The sequence below is a fragment of the Polyodon spathula genome, chromosome 21 (assembly GCF_017654505.1).
Source record: "Polyodon spathula isolate WHYD16114869_AA chromosome 21, ASM1765450v1, whole genome shotgun sequence".
In the NCBI taxonomy this organism is placed as follows: Eukaryota; Metazoa; Chordata; class Actinopteri; order Acipenseriformes; family Polyodontidae; genus Polyodon; species Polyodon spathula.
This window is the reverse complement of record NC_054554.1, coordinates 2879256-2902728: the sequence shown is the minus strand read 5'-3', so window position 1 is coordinate 2902728 and position 23473 is coordinate 2879256. Positions and strand designations below refer to the sequence as shown.

The 23473-nt window shown below is 41.2% G+C and overlaps 3 protein-coding genes across 4 annotated transcripts; all 3 read right to left on the bottom strand.

Annotated features, from left to right (window-relative positions):
• Positions 1–2780: 2780 nt before the first annotated feature.
• Positions 2781–8926, bottom strand: nutf2 (nuclear transport factor 2). 2 transcript variants are annotated; one of them, XM_041222249.1, is made up of 5 exons: positions 8819–8925; positions 6559–6680; positions 5449–5520; positions 4717–4815; positions 2781–3340 (listed from the first exon to the last, which is right to left on the bottom strand). In XM_041222249.1, exons 2-5 carry the CDS (start codon positions 6655–6657, stop codon positions 3227–3229), a joined length of 384 nt encoding a protein of 127 aa, XP_041078183.1. In that variant the 5' UTR covers positions 6658–6680; positions 8819–8925; the 3' UTR covers positions 2781–3226. The 2 variants fall into 2 exon arrangements, with proteins under 2 accessions (XP_041078183.1, XP_041078184.1); XM_041222250.1 differs by lacking the exon at positions 5449–5520 and having other exon boundaries at positions 8819–8926.
• Positions 8927–12596: 3670 nt separating this feature from the next.
• On the bottom strand, positions 12597–13840 carry LOC121296077 (THAP domain-containing protein 11-like). Its single transcript, XM_041221254.1, has one exon. The coding sequence runs from the start codon at positions 13532–13534 to the stop codon at positions 12644–12646; it is 891 nt and encodes a 296-aa protein (XP_041077188.1). The 5' UTR covers positions 13535–13840; the 3' UTR covers positions 12597–12643.
• Positions 13841–14318: 478 nt separating this feature from the next.
• tsnaxip1 (translin-associated factor X interacting protein 1) lies at positions 14319–23076 on the bottom strand. Its single transcript, XM_041221255.1, has 16 exons — positions 22950–23076; positions 22227–22314; positions 21513–21619; positions 21089–21215; positions 20880–20973; positions 20243–20439; positions 19900–20035; positions 19538–19707; positions 18708–18867; positions 18327–18457; positions 17928–18056; positions 17538–17696; positions 17320–17429; positions 17007–17136; positions 16593–16699; positions 14319–16365 (listed from the first exon to the last, which is right to left on the bottom strand). Exons 1-16 carry the CDS (start codon positions 23012–23014, stop codon positions 16164–16166), a joined length of 2112 nt encoding a protein of 703 aa, XP_041077189.1. The 5' UTR covers positions 23015–23076; the 3' UTR covers positions 14319–16163.
• Positions 23077–23473: the final 397 nt, after the last annotated feature.

Here is a 23473-nt window from a genome sequence, read left to right as displayed (position 1 = left end):
CCTTACCCCGAACATAATAAGGTACAGCTTGGTGCCCAATCACCCGTTACTTCATAATTATTATTATTATTATTAGACTACATGGCTCATTACATCGTGGAAAGGAATTTACACTAGACAACTGGGACTAGAGGCGCACAGAGTAGAGACGGCAACTTTGCACAGAAATCTCCATTAAACATGTTCACTGCGAAAACATAAGAAAGAGCACCACATTAGAGTTTTTGTTTGTTTGTTAAACAAAGTCTAGCAATTTTACCAGAAGTCCTATAACTCGCAAGAGCGTGATACCCTCAACACCGTTTTTTAATTTCCTTGGATACCACACGGGGGCAGTGTGCAGTCGATACGATCGCAGTCCCACCAAAACTGCTGAATAACATGCACCCGTTTTTATTTTCTGATGTTGCATGCTTCAACATCACTTTAGGGCTTTCAGAACTACTTTTGCCCCCATATTCGCAACACATTTTACAAAGCCAACTGAAACTGCAATCGCGCTTTTGACTGAAAGCTATGCACTGCAGCTTCAACGTCATTTAATTTATATTTTGAATTCTGCTATTCCAATACTGATTTTTCAATTAACTTTACCTTTGTTTTAACGTAACTACATTCCTTACATGGTGAACGCAGGTCACGATTGGCTGAGCTATTTAAGGCTGTATCTTGGGAATCACTTATTGATGTCTTTGGCTTGGCATGCGTTTTTGCTTGTCACTTACATACCTGGTTACCCAGAGGAATACTGCTAGGGGCACACACAGTACTCTTCTGCAGCACAATATATTATTTGTGATGACCCTGCAGATCAGCATCCCAGACCTGGTATTCCATTTCCATCCATGCCCTGCTAATTCATGTACATTTTGATCAGTCCATCACATGCAAAAGCCTGGCCTTTCAGCACAAAGGTGCCAAAGCTTGGAACATAATGGGCGATCTCATATCTGTTTCCACTTCTTCCTCACAATGTGTTGCTGTTGTTAGGCTTGTGTGTAAGGGGCCCCAACATTGCAGATGAACTGTTTAATATCTGATTGTGTTCTCTATTGTTTCTGCTTTGATTATTGCATTGCTAACTATTACAGCAACAAAATAAAAAACGTTTTTGGAAAGGCTTCTCAAGTCTTATTGCTTGAAAGTATTTTAGAATAGCCTACAGATGAACCACCACTCACAGTGACTGTACAAGCCTAATCTGCTTCCCCACCTCATCTCCACACAATTAGTCTTTTCAGAAGCAACTCTGCTGGAATAGTAAGCATGGTAAATAACTGTTTTAAGAGAGGTTCATAAAAGGAAGTGCATAAACGGACATCAAAGAGGTAATAAATGAAATGCAAGATGTAGATAAGAAAAAAAATCCTTTAAGAACCCATTACCTAACTAAAAGATTTGTGTACCATGACGTTCCATCCACTAGACGTGAAGCCAATGTACCCATTTTACATGAACAACAGTCAGTGTCATCCTTGTGTGAAGGATTCATTGCATACTGGATCAACATGTGAAAGAAAAAGCTGTAACAACGGCTTCATTTCAGCATTTTAATAACCGTGCTGAACGTAAACCAACACAATTATGCAACAGACCATTAACAAACACACCTTTCTCATCTAAATTATTTCTTTACCTTTGAGAAGATTCCTGCAGCATGTCCACAAACACAAGACCTAAAGCTACTAGGGTTGAATACAGAATGGGAGGCTATGGAAGCAGACACACAATATAAAATCTCCAAAGGGGATTTGCATTGGCGTTCGTAACTTAACCCTTCATGGCCCTGTCAGACAGCGTGTATGATAGTATACCCAGTCAGAGAAACCACATGAGATTTAGCAGCACACCAGATGAGTCACGTGTACCCTAAATCTTCTGAAGAGAAACTCTGTGTAGCCTGTTTTAAAAATCACTTGTCAAACTACCTTTATGAAAAGCTGTATTCCATCATATAATGTGTGTGTGTGTGTGTATATATATATATATATTCTTCACTAAGATATGGCCATTGTAAGAAGTAATAACTGGTGCCAGTCTGATAACTTCTTAAAGGCGAACACTTTACCGCCAGAGCTGCAAAGTCACAAACCAAGCCTAGGGGGTTAAGCTTGCATGAACCAGTTTAGGATATCTCCAGGCTTATGCTTCCTTCAACTCTGACAACTTTCCACCGCAGCATCAGAAAAACAAAAAACGCTTCTCAATCTCAGTCCCTAACACGTGGGACCTAGGAGCAGAAAACTGACTGCATGGGGTGGACCTAACATTGTGTAAAATCTGAAATTAAAAAAAAAAAAACACCTGTCGACTTGAGCAACACCTGCAGAACCTGCATCGAGTAGTTGGCCGTTACAAACGTAGCACTTTTTTTTTTTTTTTAAGTTTTTAAAACTGAGCGGGAAAATAAATAGAAGCAATAACTGGAAAACAAGTTCAATCAATATATAAATTATAGCATTCGCTGTTCCCCCTTAGAGACTGCTGCTACAAAACCAATCTTTTTTTTTCCTCAAAAATAACATCCGCCCGTAATGGCTTCACGGCAAAGAGCAATCAGAAACGGTCACGGAGCCTGGTTTTATACAGCTGTCCGTGCTCGTGGCTGCAGGACGGATGCATGTCGATTGTCTAAAGTCGTAATTATGGCTCGCTAACCGGAGTCTTCAACAGCTGTCGCTAAGGGAGAAAGGGGCTAAAATGACCTCACAACAGAATTCCGAAAAAAAATTAAGTTACTACATTGCAAGCGCAGGAACAAATAAAAAATAATTCCATTGTTAAGAAAATGTCAAGTTTTTATTGTGTATCATGGTTTTTGTAATTATGTCAATTTTACGGTTCACGCCAACTACAGGTAGCTGATGCACTGGTTCTTTGGAACGCTAGAGCAACCGATCAGCACACTGAAAACCAAAAAATAAAAACCTGGCATTACTTTATTCTCTAAGGCATGCTGGTAACAACACACGACTGGAAAAATAAAGGGCGGGGGTTAGGGTTATACTGGAGTCGTCAAATGCAGCTAATCTAGATTCCAAACATCATGCACAACAGTTGAGGATTTCCCACAGACTGCAGCAATTCAAATGTAAGAGAGGTCGCGGATTTCTGCGTGGTGGTTTTTTTGTGTATGATATTTGGAATCCCGTAGAGGTGGTTAGTCTCAGAAGAGAGGCGTGGATGGACATGGGGGTTTCCTTCCCCCCTCTCCCCCACGCTGCCCTTAGCCGAAGTTGTGCAGCGCAAGCCGGAACATATCGTTGGTGCACACCCAGGCATCGTTGATGTTTTTCAGGAGGAACATCTGATGGAATCCCATGATGGGGTCATCATCAGCCTGCAAGAGAAAAGGACATGAAAATTAGACTGAACCTTACACGATAAAAATAAATAAATAAATAAATCCTTAACAAAAAGGGTTAGGTGATCAGATCAAGAAAGGCATATTCCACCTTGCATCTTATTTAGCTCTGAATTTAGGCACTGGGAATTTCTTAGAGGCTTGTTACAAACAACTGTAACAATCATACATGGAGGCAATTGTCTTTCATGATCTTTCCTTCTCTTATCTGTTACTACCTGGATCAATCTAGGAAGGCCCATTTACTATCATTGGACAAGAATGCTGCACCCTGCCACACTCCTGCCAAGCCTAGCACAGCTCATCTGGAGCCCAGCAAGAAAGCACATCACATCCAAAGAAATATCAGTGTACTGTTATGCAGCTATAAAAGCAACATGTGCCACCTGCTAAAACACAAGAAAATGTGCTGCAGAAGTTTTGAAAACAGAGATAAGAAAAGCATACCTTTCTTTTCCTCTGCATTAATTCCCCTAACTCTACTGACAAGCAGTGAAGGACAGCTGTCAGAGGAAGAGTTGTGCATTTTTTAAGTAGTTAACAAGGCCAGCTTGACAAATTTCCTTCTTACATGGGCTTGGTAATTAGAACTGCAATGCGGCTTTCATTCAACCCATTTCACTACTGTTGTCATGGTTTGAGGCTTCCGTCCTTTTTCCTCCTGCTGCTTCCCTGAATGTACAGAATCCAGTCCATTAAGTCTTTTAGCCACCAAAACTTTTGGCTTGTGAAACAGCCTCCAGTTAGTATGCTGGCATTAAACAAACAGGACATACAGTACCAGTAAATGAAACAAACTGCCCGACCCAAAGAAGAGTAGCATTTATTGATCGTTGATGACCTAGTCCACGGATGGAAATAACTCCCATTCCACAGAAGTTCGATCCGTTCTTGGTTTTACTACGTTTTAAAAAGATTCACCTAAACCCTTTAACTATACACTGTGGCTATTCACGCTCATAATAAAACCTGGAACGGGTGAAACTGCTATGCAGTAGGATTCTTATTTCCAATCCTGCAGTCCTAGACTTATCAGACAGTTTTGTTGAAAAGTTTTAACAAACACTGCATCTGGTCCAATAATTTACAGAGGGGGTGCAGAGGGGTGTACTTTGGCTGCCCTGGGAAGCCCCAATTTAAAACACTAATTTAGGTATACGATCAAAAGCATTTTGAACATTTATCAATAATGTTGTTTTTTTCTATTTTGCCAGTATATGGTTTAGGACTTCACCAGTAAGATTGAAAAAAAAAAAAGGGGTGCTGACAATATACTTGACACAAACGACGTGAAACTGACATTAAACACAGTTAGTGAACAGATTAGCGAGAGTTTAGTCGACAGAACTTACTTTAAGTTGTCCTACTACCATACTCAATATACAGCTATCTGGTGTGGGTTGGTGGTCTTGTGCGGTTATGCTGTGCGCAATCTTCTGAAAGGGAAGGCTCTGTAATAAACACGAAACAGAGGAATGATTACTCAACCTGCAGTAAATCCCACAACTACAGTACAGTAAACTACAGTACACTTTACTGACGTTTCTTATAGTGTACTGTAGTTACTCACAGGTGGTAGAGAAAAACAGTTTATACTTTTGTCCCCCCTTCTCTCTCGCTAGACAGAAGTGTTTATATAGAACCCTTTACTGAGAAATTTTAGATGCTGTTTTTTTTTTTTATTTTAAGAAGAAATTGGAACACAATTGAAACTAAAACATTTATGTCTGTAGTTTTTGTTAGCTCTCCCCGACACGGTCCAAAGCAGACAGTAATATGAACGCTTTGGTCTCAGGTGGTCAGCTTTGCAATTGGATTTCACATACTTCTTTTGAATGTTATCATTTTGAACAGTGTTAATCAGCTTTGCTTTTGTTTTTCAACTTAATGTATGTCCATTAAAGTAATGGCGCTTTAGGTATATGCAAACGAAATGTGACTTGCTTTTTTTTTTTTTTTTTTTTTGTTCCAGAACTCTATTAGCAGAGACAATAAGTTCTTCAACATCAGTTACCTCGCTTTGACAATAACCCCCCTAAGCGTGCTGTGTGCTAATCAAGTAACTTCACTTCCCTACAACTTACAGAGAGTTTCTCCACAATAGCGGCTTTTCCTTGGAATTGCTGTCCTTCCCAAGTAAGGCATGATGCGTCAATCTGAAAGAGGAGGGGGAGGAGGGGCAGGGACACATTTGAGAGACGAGAAACAAACGCAGCAATTCACCCTGTGTGCCGTGAGTGAGAGAAAGCCAAAACAGCGAGTGACACAGCCACTGCCACCACCCCCTGGTCAGTGTGTGCATCACAGGCTGGGCAGCAATGCAGAGAAGTGTGTGATATACCTAGGGTACTGCAGGAAAGACTAAGGAGGAGAGAAACAATCATACAAAATAATAAATCTAACAATTTCAGAACACCATAGTAATGAAAGCTGTATATATGGTACCTACATGAAGTAGAAATATTAAGTGGAGTCCACACAGCAACTCTGCAAATCAATGGTCATGAATACATTAGTGAGCATTTTTTCAGTATATATGATTAACATGTAGGATGGACGGAGGAACATTTAAGACATTAATAAACGCCATTCAAAGGCACTGTGGAAAAATCTATGTATCAAGGGTTTCTGTGCCTAGTGGATATGCTGATGGATTCTGAAAACACAGCTGTTTACAGGTAGAAGCTCAATAGGGCAGAGCAGATAGTTATCTCCTAACCACACAACATTTGGTCATCAAGTTCCAGATAGTGTTGCTGACAATTTCCACATTAAAGTAGTAATAATCAAGGCTTCAAAATCTATTTTCTACTTCTTATAAACGTGAGCAACATTTTCACTGCTCCCCCTTCTCTTGCATTAGATATTTAATAAATACAACATTAGAGATCCAAAAAGAAAACAAATAAAGCCAAACGCTGCAGATAGTAGGTGACACTGTCCAGACTGGAGCGGGTGCTGAACCACAAAGCAAAGGAAATAAGGAGCCAGAAAGCAAAAGTAGCAGCAATTTTTAATCTGTATCGTTGTGTTTGAAATAATCTTCAAATCACAAAACACGTTAGAAAGAAACAAATGAAGGCTGGAACTCAAGAAAAGAGGGGCGAGTGATCATGCCAGCGAGAGGGAAGAATGTTTGTTAGACCCTTGTTTAAATCGCTCCTTTGTGAGGAACAGGTGTGTGATGCACTCACATATATTGCTCCTAGTTGAGTCCTGTCTGCGTCGAACAATTGGTAGTAATGCTGCACAAAGCTGGATCCTATCTGCTCCCAGATCGGCTTGTCACCCATTCTGATTCACCCAGCAACAGGCACTGCAGAGAAACAGAGATCCACAGTTAAAACTGCATTGTTAAAACCTAGCCTGAACACAGTGCTATGGGTTAGAGGTGTTAGACTTTGTTTAGTCTCCTAAATTTAAACCTGAGCATATCTGAAATGTTGGCAAGCACTCGTACAACCCATCAGAAGCACTATCAGTATACATGTGTATGATTATTACAATGAGGTGGCAACAGCTATGAATACATTTAGGGGTCACTTTTGACCTTTTCTTAACTTTTGAGCATCATGTACAGAACATCACCTGTTTGCAAACAACAAAACAGCACAGGTTTCCCAGAAGGACTACTCAATATCTGTGCCTTATCTTTGTAACTGTGTTACTAATGTTCATGCACAGACACTAAAGCTAGTAGTGGGACGATCACAGCACATGACTTTGAGTCAGCATCATGGTCACAGTCATAATGAACAAGCAGATCTAGCCTTTCCTTCTAACAGCGGCTGGCTGCACAGACTCCTTTCTACAATCCAACTCTGCCACATACTTACTAGCTGTGCCTGCCTATGGTGCTTTTGTCCCACCCTCCTGAAACTGAAAACAAACTGACTGCAAAGGATGCCTCTCCCTTCAAAGCTAGATAATTATGAATTAAATCAAGCAATTCCTGTTCATCAGCATGGTAGAAGTAATACAAAAATGACTCACATCACTAATGATTATGTGCAGTATTTGGATCTTACATTGAGATTATATTATATATTCTCTCTCTAGCAAGTGCAATCAATGAATGTTTGAAGGCTAGTTGGAGGCTAAGGGAAGTATGTCTAGCATTGATTTTATGTAACATTTTTCCAATGCAAACACGACTATATTGTATACATGACACTTACATGCATTTGAATAACAGCGTTCTCAATGCTTTGATTACTGTCCATGTGTTTACCCATCTAACACATAATAAGAGATGAGATTAGGAAAGGGGCTGCCCACTACAGGTCTAAACTCCAGCGGGTGGCTTGCGTGCCCACGCTACAGCTCAATGCAAAGCTTGATGCGCATATGTTGTAACTTATACTCAAAGAGCTGCAAGGACGTAATGCAGAAAGTCAAGCTTTGGATTACGTCAAGGAAAGCATCACGAAAGCCACACTGTTTAACGCAACTATTTGTTGTTGTCCCCTCCGATTTAGCAGTAGCACCAGCGTTATACTACTAGTAAAGCCTTAATGAGAGGAATCTGGAAAATCCCCACAAAAACCTGGCAATCCACAAACACGGCGTTTGGTATGTGTTACAGCTGCGTTCACTTAATCCGGTTGCGCTGAACTTTAAAATGAAACCAGCAGTCCATTACTTACAGGCGTGAGTGAACCCATATTAGAAAAAGAGCAGAAATAGGGACAAACAACTTTCGGTTTTCATTTGCGCAGCTTTTGGCCGTTTTGTGCATATACAGTAAAAAAAAAAAAAAAAAAAAAAAAAAACACATGTGTAGTAATTAGGTAACTAAAAATGTCATTTTAGACAAAAAAAAAACGAAAAAAAAAAACACAACTCTTGCCACCCAATTGACTTTGGTGTGGGCGTGTTTCGGTTATCCAGAGTCTTCCCCGGTCGCTGTTTGAAATCTGTCAATTCTCATAGCTGGCTGTTAACATTACTAATGCTACATTGTACCCAAGTGACAGCTTAACGGCTTGGGACGAGGCTTGATCCTAAAGCACAATGCACGAAGCATGCATAACATCAGCAATGCCGCAAGTGGCTCCAATGTACGTGTACGTTTTCTGTCTCTTTTTTTGTGCTGAAGGATTTTCCTGATTATTACAAAGGCATGTAGGCCCCCCAAGCAACACGTGTGCAGTTCGTGCCCTGCTAAAAATACTCCATTCCCGAGGCAGACTGTCTCCCGGAGTGCAGTCAGTGCACAAAGCTGGGGCCCTCGGAGATGTGAGAGTGAAGTCCCTCTCTCTCACACACAGTATAAAGGCGTGTCTAAACACTTCTAGCTAACCGCGGCGTGAAAATAATCAGAAATTGTCCCCTTCCTAGGAAAACAGCCAAAGTAATTAACCCTAAACATGTATATCTCGTTCTCCCAGACCTCGCTCCTTTTTTTCAATGGAAGGGGTCGGTGTTTACTATGAGTTCATGGTAACAACTTACCCAACGCCCTCACCAGCTTCCCCCGGTTCCCAGTTATGGCGATCAGTGAGATCGGCCGCGAGCCGATCCACCTCCGTGCGGCGCATGCCCGTAGCCTCCAACAAACCGCGCCTTATGCGTGCCGGGAATTGTAGTTTTTGATGGAGTCGAACGGGCCGCGCTGAACCGCTGTTCTTCTGTTTGGAGTTCATCCCCGGGCTTCAACAGAGAACAGATTCTGAAAAACTACATTTTCAGGAATGCAAAGCGCCGGCTCAATGTTTTCTCCACTTCATCTGTGGAGAGTGTTGTCTTCACACAATCATTTTCAATTTTACACTCAAATACAAATCACTGCCTTTGTTCATAATGCAGTCTCTGTGCACTCTCAGTAGAGACCTTGTTGACTGCCCTCTTTGAGTAAATACTGGGACACACGCTATCTCCGACCTTGAAATCTGCTGGTCTCTACATTATATTACAGTATATTTATACTGATAATGCATAACAATACAAAATTACTAAATACAACGACATAGTCTACATGGATTTACATAATAATAATCGTTGCTGCCATTTAAATGTTGATATCGTAGCTATCTATTTTAGCATCATCTTCATAAATAACACTGAGAACATCATTTAATAATTTCTCTACGTGACGTCCATTTCCGTTTTGCAATAGCAATACAGTACAGCTAATTTTAATTAATATAAAAGCGTTTTGTAAAGATGCCTCACTCATAAGTTATTATCACGTTTTCCGATGTATCTGCAGAATATGGATGACTCCTCGAAGGAGTGTGCGTGTGTGTCTTTGGATGCAGAAAGCAGCTTCAGTGAGTGGCAGCCGCGCAACCTGTGAATAAAGAAAAGGACCGAGTTCATACAGTTGTTTGTGTCGTTGGGAATGAACACGTGACTAGAACATTATATGATTTGATTAAGACAAGAAACTTATTTGCAAGTGCCATTAGGCTGATCTGTGCAAAACTTTAAACACCTGCATCATCTACAGTCTGGTGTGTTTTACTGGGGATACCCACCAACAGCTTTATCTTTACTTCTGTACTCACCATCACTGTCTCCCAACCACAGTCTAATTCCAATGAACTCCAGCAGTAAGAACCCTCCCACACAGACTCGCTGCCTTGTCACATGATGTTTATTTGATTTGCATGCGTCACATCATTACAAAATCCAAGAGAGAATGAGACGTGGAAAAAGTTTCAGGTGTGGCAGTGCCAGTATAGCTTCACTTTTAAACTGGCCACCAGGAACACAGCGTGCAGCTCTCAGCGGAAATGCAAGTCCAAACTGTGCTCTGGTTGCCACCTTTCAAAATAAGTTTCACGCACTCCAGGTTTTAATACTTGCCTGAAGAGCTAGTGCACAGGTAACAAGCCCAAGTTTGTGTCTTCTTAAACTCCTAGCGAAACCAGGCGTTGATCAAGCAGCTATATAATGGGTGTCTTATTTCCATCCCTGCACTTCCAATGGTTACAAAGTGTATGTTGCCCCAGTGCAACAAGAGTGGGCATTTAATCAGCGGCAATTGGTGGATATACTGATGTTCTGCACAACAGAGCAAATACTGGCTTGCAGATTTCTTTTTGACCTTAGGTAATTTCAGGCTTTGCCTAATCTAGACACATTGACTTGCCATGCATTCGGAACCAGGTAATTTTAAGGTAATAACTTGACGAATCTATCAGCCATTTATGTATGCGACCTGGCTGTTGCGACAGGCTTTGTTTTCAAGCAAACCTACAACAGCAAAACAGACATGCACGATGATGTAACAGTAAGTAATGAGTTTATTATAAAACAAAACAGATGTTTCTGCCAGGAATGCACCCCTGGAATCCACGGGATAAACTCATCACAGACAACAGTTACAGAAATAAATGGCACCTAGCTTGTCCTGCAGCAATTAGAGATTGTAATAGTGTGTTGCAATCGCAATACACTGTGCTTGCAAGTGAATTCTGAGGTACAGTGATCCTGTATTTTGTGTGGATGCAAGTGGCACATACCCACACAGAAAACTGATATGTAACAGTAATAAATAAACAGATAGCAATGTGACGAGGTGAACCCACACTTGTGTATCCCAGCTCTCTCATGCATTTCTTTATTAGGTAATTAGGTGTATCCAACAAACATTTGGATTAATAATACGATTCAACAGAACTCTATCATAGAATTATGAGATGGGGGTGGGGGGTTGGTTCACTTGGCATGTGGGTACCCCAATGTTGCTTCCAGTATTCCGATCAATGTGTATTTCCATGACTGGACTTATTGTCTTCTTCATTTGTTTTTAGATTTCACAGTGTGACCCCAAAATATTTTGTACATTCAAAAAATGCTTGTTGGATCATGACATGCAGGTGCTTGAGACCATAACTGGGTAGTAAGTTAAGTTAAACCTGACACCGTGCCTGCTTTACAGCCAATATAATGGAATGAATGCTTAACTAAAAAAAAAAAAACTAAAACACAATTAACAACATCTTCCACAATGATTAAACACTGAATTGTGCTGAATTTTATTGTTTCGTTATTTAGTTTTAACAACATCTCCCCAGGCCTAGTCAGTTTACAATAGTTTTCTAACACAACAAAAAGTATAGATCTAGAAAACTAATCCAGGACCAAACAGGAATGTTTTCATTTCATTAAAATAAAATAAAAAAGATTTGCCAGAGCCCCTACATGTTTTGCATGGACCTTGAAATATAGGGATAGAAATAAGACTCCCTTTGCAAAGCAGTTTCACCCATTCCAGGTTTTACTACAAGCTTGAGCAGAGGTAACAAGCTCAGGCATGTCTCGTTAAACTCCTAATAAAACCAGGAATAGATCAAACTGCTCTGCAATAGGAGTCTAACTTCCATCCCTCTAATAAGTTGCAGCTCAGTAAATGTCTCTGGCTGACACTGAATCCCTGTTCCTTGAGTTGAGTTGTCAGATCTTTCCTTTCCTGATGCGGCTTCTCTTTTCAATGCAGGGGCCCAGCTGGCACCCAGTTGAATAGCTGGGAGAGACTAAGGCACGTGGAGATGGCTTGCACCCCGCACACCTTACTGGAGAAGACACAGCACAAGCACTGGAGATGCACACAGTCACAGAGCTCAGGTTCAGATGTTGGGTGCTCTCTGAACCACCACCCCCTTCTTCAGTACTGTGTTCTCCTTTTTAAAAAGCTGCAGCATTTAGCCAGCAAAGTAAATGAATCCCATTTCAAATAGCGATGCATAGCCATGTTTCTCATTTCCAACCCAGTTTGAAAGAGACCTCCCTGTGCTCATCCCAGTGATGTGGAGTTTTGACTTCCCGGGCCCTCAGTTCTGAGGCAAGGTTCAGTCACATACTGTATGAGACAGGAGCAAATGATACTGTAATTGGAGAATCCAGACTGAGTAACCAAACTGCTTTGCAAACTAAATCACCTGTTGATTGAGGTGGTGTCTTGGCTGGGGTGGTAAAGCCCAAGGGTGACAGTAAGCTCGTTAATAACACAGTAAAACTTTTTGTTAGATACAACTATGTCAAATCATTCCGAGCTTCTGCAGCAACCAAGCCAGTGAGCAAAAAACAATGCTATTTTGTTTTAGGATATTATAATCTAACATGTTACAATAACTAGTTAACATTAGTAACAACATTAAAAAACCCACACATTTATGCCGATGTAAAGTTAAACTTCACTGTTAAACTGTCTGTGTACAAAACTTCTGGAATCCCTTATAAAAAGTGTTTTTGTTTTTTTTTCCAAAAGGTCTTTCTTTTTTTAAAATTTCCATTCCTTTTCTTTCTTAATAAAGAAACACACAGTCACAATTACACGCCGTGCTTCTTCCTTAATACAGCCATGGACAGGATCCTGTCTCTGTCCCTCACCTCTTCCCTCAGCTTCGCCTCTGTTATCCTGAGCTGTCGGATGGTAGACTTCATCTCCTTCATCTTGACCTCCATCAGGGCGATGATATCCCGCTGCTCGTTCAGTTTCTTCAGCAGATCCGTGGAGGTGGTTCCGGACGTCAGCGAGTACGAGTGATCAAACGTCTCCTTGCCGTTGTACACCACAACCGGAGCGACAGTCGGGGTGGACGTTGCGGGGTAAGTAAATTCTCCGCCTGGGGCCGCCGGAACGCCTTCCCCCTCCGAGGTGGACGCCGTCACTGGCTCGCAGTACCCGTCGGCTTCTTGTTGCACCGTCAGGTCAATGGGCTTTGCCTCGTCCGGTCCCCTCTTGCGCTCGGTCTCAGCGCTTTGCTCACTCAGCCCTTGATAGCTGGCACCGATGCCGGTGTCTTCGTGTTTCACTGCGATGAGGAGGCTGCAAGTGGACGCGTACGATGCTGTCACGTCAAACGTGGCAGCAACAGTAGCTGCGGAGGCAGGAATGGAAACAACACAGGCGGCAGCAGGAGCAGACACCTTTCTGTTTCTCCCTCGCCTGCCCCTTTTCTCGTTTATGCCGCGTAGCGGGAACAGTGTCGGCACCCGAATGCTGTAGGTCTTCCTGCCCCCGGGGAAATGGATGCTGCAGACCCGGTGGCCGGTGGTGGGCTGGAAGGTGCTGAAGCAGCCGCTCACCCCGGTCCGGGAGATGTTCTTCAGCCAGATGTCTCTCTGCACTGGGTCCTTTGGAAAGGTGTAGAAGCGCAGTTCGCGGTCCCGGTGGGAGTTGCTGTAGCAGCCGGGGACGCAACACGTGAAGCCAGGCATGCTTAGCGGGAAGTTTAACTTGGATTTTTTTTGCAATCCAGTGAAATTTTTTTTTTAATTTTTAGTTTTGTTTTTTCTCCTCCACACGCTGTTATCGACCCCCAAGAGCACCAGAGCGGAACTACAAGTCCCACAATGCTAACTACTTCCGGTTTTGGAACACACCGATCCCTGAATATATAGATTGCCAGTTTGCAGTGTTGAACCCCAAAGCTGTACCCTAGTCACCTTCTCCATTCAAATGACAGGGTGCAAGCCTCCCCCCTCGAAAACAATACCCAAGTTAACTAAAAGAAACTATATGTATTATTTTGTTTTAATCTGTTATGTGTATTACTTTACGAATTAAATTTCTATTTTTTTAAATTTTGCAATGAATTACACAAGTAAAATGATTATTATCGTCATTTTAAATGTATTGTTATTATGCATGTATTCTGTGCAAAGCTGCAGAGATTGATACTATTCCCTTATATATATCTATAATATATTTAAGATATATCTATATTATATATATATATAATATATATAAATATATTTTTGAATAATTGTTAAAACTCCCTTACACCTCCCCCGCCTGGAAACGTAGAAAACATTATTGTATTTGACGTAGGCAACGTCATTTATACAAAAACAAACTACAGCTACCAGAAGCCTTTGACACGTTTTAAACAAACGTAAAGACGTCAAACGTGTATTCGAAAACAAAAAAAGAAGGCGGTGCAAAAGCAGCAGAAGGAACTCACGTTTTGCTTGAATTTGCAGGCGGGAGCGTGGTTTTAAAAGCAAGTCAAATACACAGTACGCTCTGGCGTTGTATTGTAACTTTGTTTATACTGTTGTGACATACAAATCAGCGTCATTGTGGTTTACACATAATTAAGACGTTTTCATTTGCAGCGAGGGATCCTCGTCTTCCATATTCTCGGACAAAAAGGAAAAGGTAAGAGTTGTTTGCTGTCCCTCGTCACGCTGTTGCTTATATTTCACCTGTTGCTTATATTTCACCTGTGTCTACTGCGCTGTTTTTATTTATTTGTTTATTTATTGATTGATTGTATCCATTTATTGTTATCAGTGCTTGATTTACACATTGCCTTTGTGTAACTCCGCTTTTTTTTCTGAATCTTCAGGCTGAGTCAAAATGAATTCCCCAGACGAAGATGTCAGCGAGCGCACCTTGCTCAAAGCTTGATGAGTACAGAGCCCAATAAGACTCCGATCTGGTTAAAGCGCACGTTAGTGAACATTTATTAGGAGTCATAATATGTAGCTTGCCAGCATAGCAAGGTGGTTCAAAACTGCCACATAGCGCCACCTGCTGGGTGGTGAACAGGAAAAGGGCAACAGCAGAGGCCACACACACACCCTCAGCATCTTTATCAACTGGGCCATTCGTTCTTTTCCTTCCTTTTAGAGAATCGAAGTTGGAGAGTGGCAATGCTAAAAGGAGGAGTGCAGGACTCCAGAGTCAAGACATTGGACTCATGTCTCCCTCGCTTGACTTCCGTAGTAAACAGAAACAGAAGATACTACAGGTAAGCCTTGAACTTTCTCCTCCTTTAGAAACAAAACACAAATCTGTATGTATCTTCTTTTTTTAATGTAATTTTTTTTTTTTTCTGGGAGAGTGTGATCAAATCTCCACACCCTGTCAGGACTGAAATGCCTTTGAAGCTGAACAAATCACTGATCTGCCCAAGAGTGCTGGGAAACCAAGAGCTGCTGGATGAATTCACACTGAGAGGTCTTCTCCAAAAGATCATTCTAACACGTACGTGCCTTTTAAACAGCCCAGAAACCGAGACCTTGTTACAATCCAAAGTTTAATAGAAAATAAAATGTATATTTTTAGGTGTTGATGCAGAAATGCATTTACTCCAAAACCTTTGGTTAAAGCTGCTGTTAACGGAGAATTAAATCCATTGTTTTTCCTTTTGCAGAACCTGACAGCTGGTGGTTCCTAACAGACCTGTGAGGGATGATGACCATGAGCAGGCATCCAGTCCAGGAGCTTCCAGGCCCAGGTATTCAAAACTTTGCTTGGTCTGCTTACAGTGTGACTATAGGCTCTGTCATTGTTGCTAGTGTTGCTGTCTTACTCTGTCAGGTTGTGTGTTTGTGCTGCTGTATCTGCTAGTCCAATCACAGTCCTGGAGGGCCACTCCACTGCTGGTTTATTGAGATCAGTAACTGCTTCAGGGTCTGGATGGAGGTTTAGTTTGTTCAATTAAACAGTTATGAAATGGGTGGGGTCGAGAGACCAGAAGTCCAAACTAAATGATACAGCAAATTAAGGCATGCTTTCTGTTTAATGATATATATTAATATTAATGTGTGTGTATATATATTTTTAATAAGATTCAGATGACTTACCCGTGCCCTAGTTATTTATTTATGTTGTCTAGTCTATTTTAAGTGTATTTGTTAAATTATTGCTATTGCCAGGCATTTTGTATAATTGCAATAAAAAAAGGTTCTCTTTGGAAATACAATAAAAATTTGAATATAATTGTCTGACTGAAATTATTATTGATGCCCTGAAACAGGATGAAGTGCAGATGTAGAATACATTTTACAGAGAGAGACTGAGAGAGAATTGGCACTGCAGAGTCCTGCTGTGAGTTTGTTAGTCTTCTTTTGGCCCAGGCCCCGTCCTCTTGACGTCTGCAGCTAAGAGCCGTTGCATGGCTGAGTTGACATCCACAGGGGCAGCCTGCTCCAAGTCCTTTGTCTGGAAAGCCAGGCAGATGTAACTTTCCACAGTCTGTGGATCCACAGTTGGGTCGATGCTTTGAAAGGCAGTCCTCAGCTCAGCGACTTTAACCTCTCTGTTCAAATAATTAGAAAAAGCATATATCCTATTGTACATTTACAGTTCAGTCCTGATCTAGTCCATACCAGTTGGAAGAAAAATGTAAAACTATTCTTGCTTAAAAAAAAAATTGGTAAATAAATTCATATTGAACATATTAAAAGTTTTTTTTTTTTTAATCATCCAAGAGGAATATTCTGTTATGTTAGAAATACTGAATTGTAGTTCAGTAAGTGTACATACGTCCTGCTGCCCAACTCCTTTGTCAGCGCTGTGAGGTACTTCTGCTTTTCTGCAGTTGCCTGTTTTCTCAACAAAGTAAGGAAGTTCCTGACTTTATCTTCAGCAAACTGCAGAGAAGAATACAATATTTTTTGTATTAATTTATTTTCCTTTACAGCAAGTCCCCAGTGAATTAAAGGTGGTGGGCGGGCTACTGAGGATTTCGCAACACGTTAATTTAAACCTGAATCCAGGCAGAGTTCACGTCTGCACAGTCTTGTATAATATATATTGTGGTTAGAGCTTGTCAAGATTTGACCAGGACTTGAGGTGTGCTCGTAAGATCTTTGCAGAACTAGGGTCTATTATAACTAATTGTCATGTGTTATGAATTTTAGTCCAGCTGCAAGCCGTTTAGCTAGCAGAATGCGCTACCTCAGAAAACAAGAGTTCATAGTTGATGGTGTTCAAATCCTCCAAGTGACCCTGCTGGGATTCTGCAGCTTGGATCAGCTCCTGAATCTGTTCCTGATTTTTCAGCGGGAAGGCTCTGCTTAATGCTTGCCTGCACAAAAAATATAAATAAATAAAAAATAGAAATGGGTGTATTATTTTGAGTGCTTAGCAGCCAGAGAGCTATAATATCTCAATCTACAACATAATTGACCTTGCTTGTTAACGACAGTAGGATAGATATTACATATTGCACTTTACAGAAACTACATGAAGATGTGGCGATTCATCTCACCTAAATTTCTCTTTGCTCAGGGAGCCCTTCTCTGAAGAATCGCTGTGCCTCAGTTCTTTTAACAGGTGAGAGATCAGGTGAATCTGGCCGTGGTACACACCTTCATCCACCTGAAACAACCACACAAGCATGTCATCTGTCAACACAATGACAGAGGGTCACCGTCTGGGACCTTTGCTTCGTTTCTTGGTAGTTAAATAAAGAAGGAATGAACCCACCTTTCCTGTCAGGATGTTGAAGAAGAGGTTGATGAAGTCATCGTCCTTGTAAAGCCTACAGCCCTCCTGGATGCTGTATGCCCATTTCGAGGCTGAGTCAGCGTGCTTCTTCTGAAGGTACTCGTGGAAAAACTCGTCCAGGCTTTGTCTCTCCCCTTTCTGAAACAGAATCGACAGGGTTAGGGCAGCGTTATTTAATTCATTGAATGCAAATGTGTCTGTTGTTAAAAACAAAAACAAAAAATATTATAGATTATTGTTCAATAAAAATAATACATTAAAAAAGATATGTTTTCTTGACATTACCCTGCAGTAACAAAGGAGTCTGACTAGTGAAAATAAAATCTGGAAAACACAGAAGCTCTGCTCTAAGACGTGGTACATTGTCACCTGCTGATCTGCAGAAACCTTCTCTTTCCAGATCTCCTTTATTTTGTCCACAATCTCTATTTTCTTCAGCTTCAGATTCTGAATGGCACCCTCATAGCGCAGGTACACAGGGACTGCATCGCCTTTCCCCTAGACAAACACAAGAGGGTGCTGTTCACAAGCAAGTCTGGAGTACCTGTACTATGTTATTGTGCACAATCCAGGTGACTTGCCATGTATTATATTAGACTAAGGCCCCAGCTAAAGTAGCACTGATTTGGTCATTGATTATTAAAAAAAAAAAAAAAGGTATTCAATTCCCACAAGGAAATGTAGTCTTCAGAAAGATGATATATTTTTTTTACAAGGGGACCCTGCAAGTGGATTTCCCCTGGCAGTGGTAGAAAAGGATTTACACACCAGCCCATCGAAGAACTCCTTCTCTTTGACATCCTTGCCCCCAATCTCTGCCAGCAGCACGTCCACCAGCTGGTCACTGCTTAGACCCTTGGAGAGCAGGTGCCAGTGGTCAGCTCCCCCGGAGATCACCTCTGTAAACAAGAGCCAAGGTAGAGGAACTAGGAATAACATTTGGGATTACTGTAATCTGGATGTGTAAAACTGCCCTAATAGTAATGTGCTGGAGAAGGAGCCATTGCAACTTTAAAATAGCTACTTTAAGAAGCTGTGTACCTTTATAGAATAGTACACCGATGCAGTCTGATGTTATGGATCTCAGTGCAGCGCTACAATATTAAAACATGCCCACTCCGCCACGCTCTTTAGTTCTGCACTCAGTACCTGCACATTTTTGCCATTTGGGTCTGGGGGTCGATCTGCCTTTGATGTGCTCCAGCTCAGTGCTGACTTTGTCTCTCTGGTTGGAAATCTGCTTGTGGATGTCTAGGAGGGTGTCATACTCCTCCTTCAGCTGACCAAAGTCCTTCTGCAAGGTAGCTTTCTGAGGATGGGGCAAGGAAAAGGAAAGCAGCCTTCAAAACCATGCATTACATAGCTGAACTCTCCCGTGTCGACTGTTTAAATACCATTAAAGATGGATAGCCACAGACTTGATACCATATATTAAAAAGCTCAACATGAAACCGTACATGGGTCATTGTGCTGAGAAACTTTTAAATGTTTTTGTTATTATTGTTCTGTACTTTTTGTAATCAATCATAAATTATATTTAAAAAAAAATGTTAATACAAAAATAAACTAGGTAATAGATCTAATAGAAACACTAGGGTTGTAGTGGTATGACAATTGTAAAGTTTGATTACCTTATTTTCACAGTAGTCTTATTGTGTGTTTAGATGTGTGCAGAACACATGAGACAGCAACACTTGTTTATATTTACTAGCAGTTCCTGAATTACTCATAAGTAATGAATATGTGTGCATGGTGTCTTTACTGGAACCAAAATCATTTTGAACAGTTTGAGAAACCAGAACCCAGCTGTGTGAGGTGACATCTCTTAAAACACAATTAACTTGTATGCAATAATGCAATCATTCTTATTAACTATAGAGATCCTGCACATGGTAAGTTTGTATGCAGTAATGCAATCATTCTTTGAAAAAATCAATTAAGTGAAATAAAACCCAAGTCCTGCTGCAGGGCAACCGCACCTGGGCAAGGGCTTCCTTGTGGTTCCTCTCCAGAGACTCGAAGTCCCTACGGGGCACCACCTCCCCGTAATCAGCCTTCATGCAGTTCAGCTCCACTTGCAGCTGGGTCAGGTCCTCCCGGGCCACTTTCAGAGCCAGCTTCATCTTCACAGGGTCCTCTGCTGCCACCGCTGGAGGGGGACACAAACTACTGATTTTTTGCCTCGCGATTTATTCAACGCTATTATTGTACATTGCAAACTATACGGCACCTCTTTGCAGATCTGTTGGGGATGCAACACTCTCTCAAGGAATCCAGATTACAATTTCGATTGGGGAATATTGATATTGGTAGGGAAGACAGCCTAGCAGTCAGTGTTTACCTTGTGTTTGTAAGTGTTTCAGGTCATCTTCCAGGAACCTCATTGTGTTGATTTCTGAGATGAGCAGCTTGCGGGAATCGGCCTCGTCCCGATAGAGCAGGTACTGGTGAGCCAAGTCTTCCTGCATTCTGGCCACCTGTACAGCAACACACAGGGGAGGAGAGGTTACACTACATTGCATAGGGGCAGGGGCTTTGAGTGTAACAGCCACTGTAATGTTAAGAATAGTAAGAGTTCAGAAAGGCTTTGTTTTAAGAATACTGGTGTGAGACACAACAGCGTGACATGTGTCCTGATATAGGGACACACAAACAACCAAAGGAGGGCTGAAGACTTTGCCTACCTGAGCCTGCAGGCCGACTTGGTTCTCCCTCAGTTGGTCTATGCGTTTCAGCAGCTGGACTTTCTCCTGCTTCAGGGCTTTGATTTCAGCTCTCTCATCCTCTCGCAGAGCCATTATTTTCTGATTGCATTGCTCCGAGACTGTCACCACCATTGCCTTCAGAGGCTCCAGTGTGCGGATCTGGTCTCTTAGATATGCTAAGACCAAACAAATATCCAAAACTGAGACGTGAGAACCGTCAACTGATCTGCCTCAATGTGCTTACATTACATCACTTAGATGCATGTCAGCAGCAAACATCCCTTGTCAAAAAAATAAATCACACTTTACAGTTGTCAATATAAAAAACTGCAATTCAGTTCAACAGCTCAGTCAATGTGGTATCAATGCTGTGAAAAAGTAGTGCCCCAGAATACGACTCCCCATCTAAGGATAGTTTAAGGCTATATTTACTAAGATATTGATCCAAGACGCAACTTTAGAGGAAACTTAGAGCTTGAGTACACGGAGAAGTACTTCAAATACTGAAAGCACAGTACTGAAAGCTGAAAGGATGCTTTCTTAGACTGTAGGTCTTAGTATAACTGTTTGTATTATCCTTATTAGCGTACAATTTCTTCGTTAAAGGATTACATACCCAAAGTTATGTCATATTCGTTTTTAATCGCTGACAGCAAGGGCTTGTAGGTTTTGAAATCCTCAATGAAATACTCGAAAACTTCTTGGTATGCCTGCAAGACAAACAGAAATGCGCCATTCAATCCCTAATCAACAATCCTCTGCAAATGCGAAGGAGGCAAACTAACAAATGGAGAAACGTCCATCTAGTGATGCGCCAGTTCCGACCTGAAGCTTCAGCTCCTGTGCGTTGGGTTTGCTGGGGTCGAGGGACTGCAGCTCCTTCCTCAGGTAGGTTTCCAGCTGCTCCAGAAACCGAGGCTTCGACACGCTGCTCGAGAACTCCTCGCCACAGCTGCAAGACAAACGTTAGGGGCTAATCTGTTACCTCCTTTAACATCGTCTAAAACCAATGCAGTAAATAAATCATTTCGTCTTCTTTAATACCCCCTCCCCCCCCCAAATAAACAGATATCTGTCTTGTATAACTATACAGTGAAGACACTGACTCACTTCTCACTGCTTATGTTTGGTTAAACTTTTCTACATCTGAAGGATTAATTAACCCTAAGGATGGAAGAGGGGTGTTTGGATAATTAAAGAAATAGCCGTGGGGTTCCAGGAGAATCCAGTTTTAAATGTGTATACATACCCGTGAATTTTGTTCTCTGTCGGGGAATGTGGCTTGCGCGTTTGCGGCACTATCTGTGATGATAAATGAGCTGGCCAGGTGGACAAGTGACCAGTACAAGATTCCCCCTGGAGACACAGAAGCACATTGAAATCACTTTAGCTACTGAAGTATTCAGGAGATTATCTATGTTCAATGCTGACTGCCTGTCCTGACTCGAAGATTAAAATCAGACTGCACCGGCTAAGAACCCTAGATTATCTGGGACTGCCTCAAAATAATAATACGCACTAAAGGTTGCCCAAGTTGAGATTATCACGGCAAACAGCTTCCTCGGTAGTATTTGCAGAACTTTCTGGTGCTTAACGTCAGTAGGTTATTGTATGCATTTACTGTTAGCTCTTTACCTGTGCTGATGTTCAGATACTAAGAAATGAAATTTATTTTAGCACTCTCTTATGGAAAAGCTTTAATTATTTTAATAAATGTTTGTTTTTTCTTTAAGTCTGTCGTTATGAATAAAAACAAGTTTGATATTCCTGAAACTCCTCTGGGCTGTTGATGGTTCCAGTAAGAACATTAAAGAACAGTTTCAAAACAAAAAGACTTTGAAATAATCTGTATGAAAAAACACCCCAGTGAGAGCCTTGTGAATCAAGACTAACATCACAGGTAACTCCAGACTGTATTTTATAAGTTTCATTCCATATCCTCATTCATTAGTCCAATACTCACAATTGTTCCTTTTAGCTTTGCATGGTTGCTTTGCTGTTGAAGGCTTAAACCCAGGACCTGGCTGCTACTCAGATAGTGTGAGGACTCTCTGTAAAATAATTTAGATGACAGCAGACTGAGAAAGAACTATAGCACCTTCAGCAGAAATTCTAGCCTGTGTGTGTGTATATATATATATATATATATATATATATATATAGTTTATTTATCAGACGCCTTTATCCTAGGCGACTTACAGAGAGTAGGGCGTGTGAACTATGCATCAGCTGCAGAGTCACTTACAACAACGCCTCACCCGATAGACGGAGCACAAGGAGGTTCAGTGACTTGTTCAGGGTCGCACAGTGAGTGATCTGAGATTTGAACCGGGGACCTCCTGGTTACAAACCCTATCATTTAACCACTGTACCCACACATCCTCCTATATATAACACATCTATAATAAATACATACACACCATTTCTTAAATGTAAATATATAAATATGGCAAATACTTGTTTGTTTCTTATCAATAACCATAGTTATTGATAAGAATAGATGCTTTTTACAGGGTTGTATGTTTAAAAAAAAGCAACTACAGTACTTGTATATATAGCTCTTCAATTGTATTTTTTTTTTAAATCACAGAATATGTACACTTGAATCCATAATGTAATCTTCACAAACACGACCGCGCTGAGTATGTTAGAATAAACTTTAAAACAAAGAAATAATGAGTCTTGCCTTTCCGACACTTGCTGTAACGTCGGTAACTTGCCATCTTTCTGCATCGTGCCCTTTGAAAACATTGCAAACCATTTAATTCACAGACTAAACGTGTTCGCGGTCCTTTCCTTCAGTCTAACGTGGATGTAACTGGACGCTTTGTTTGTGTACAGTGTGTTGCCATGGAGATCGAAGCCCGCCCCCTCGACAGGACCTCTTCGAGTCTCTATGGTGTCCACAGCGAAGTATTAAGTAAACAGAGATTCTGAATTGGGATCCAATCGTACTGAAATATATAATGTTTACCAAGTCGTATTAATATGATTCAAAGAAAACGACAAACCTGCAATGCGTAATTGTCTTTTTATTTGAAAGGATGGGTTATTTTTTAATGACAGCGCTATTAACAACATTCTATTAGTCAGGGCACAGCTAAATTTGCTAACCTCACATTCATACTCGATAAAGGTCTGTATAATGGAAGCCCAGTGTGTTCAGAGAAGTGTATCAATGACTGCATTTAAACGCTGAAACATATTATT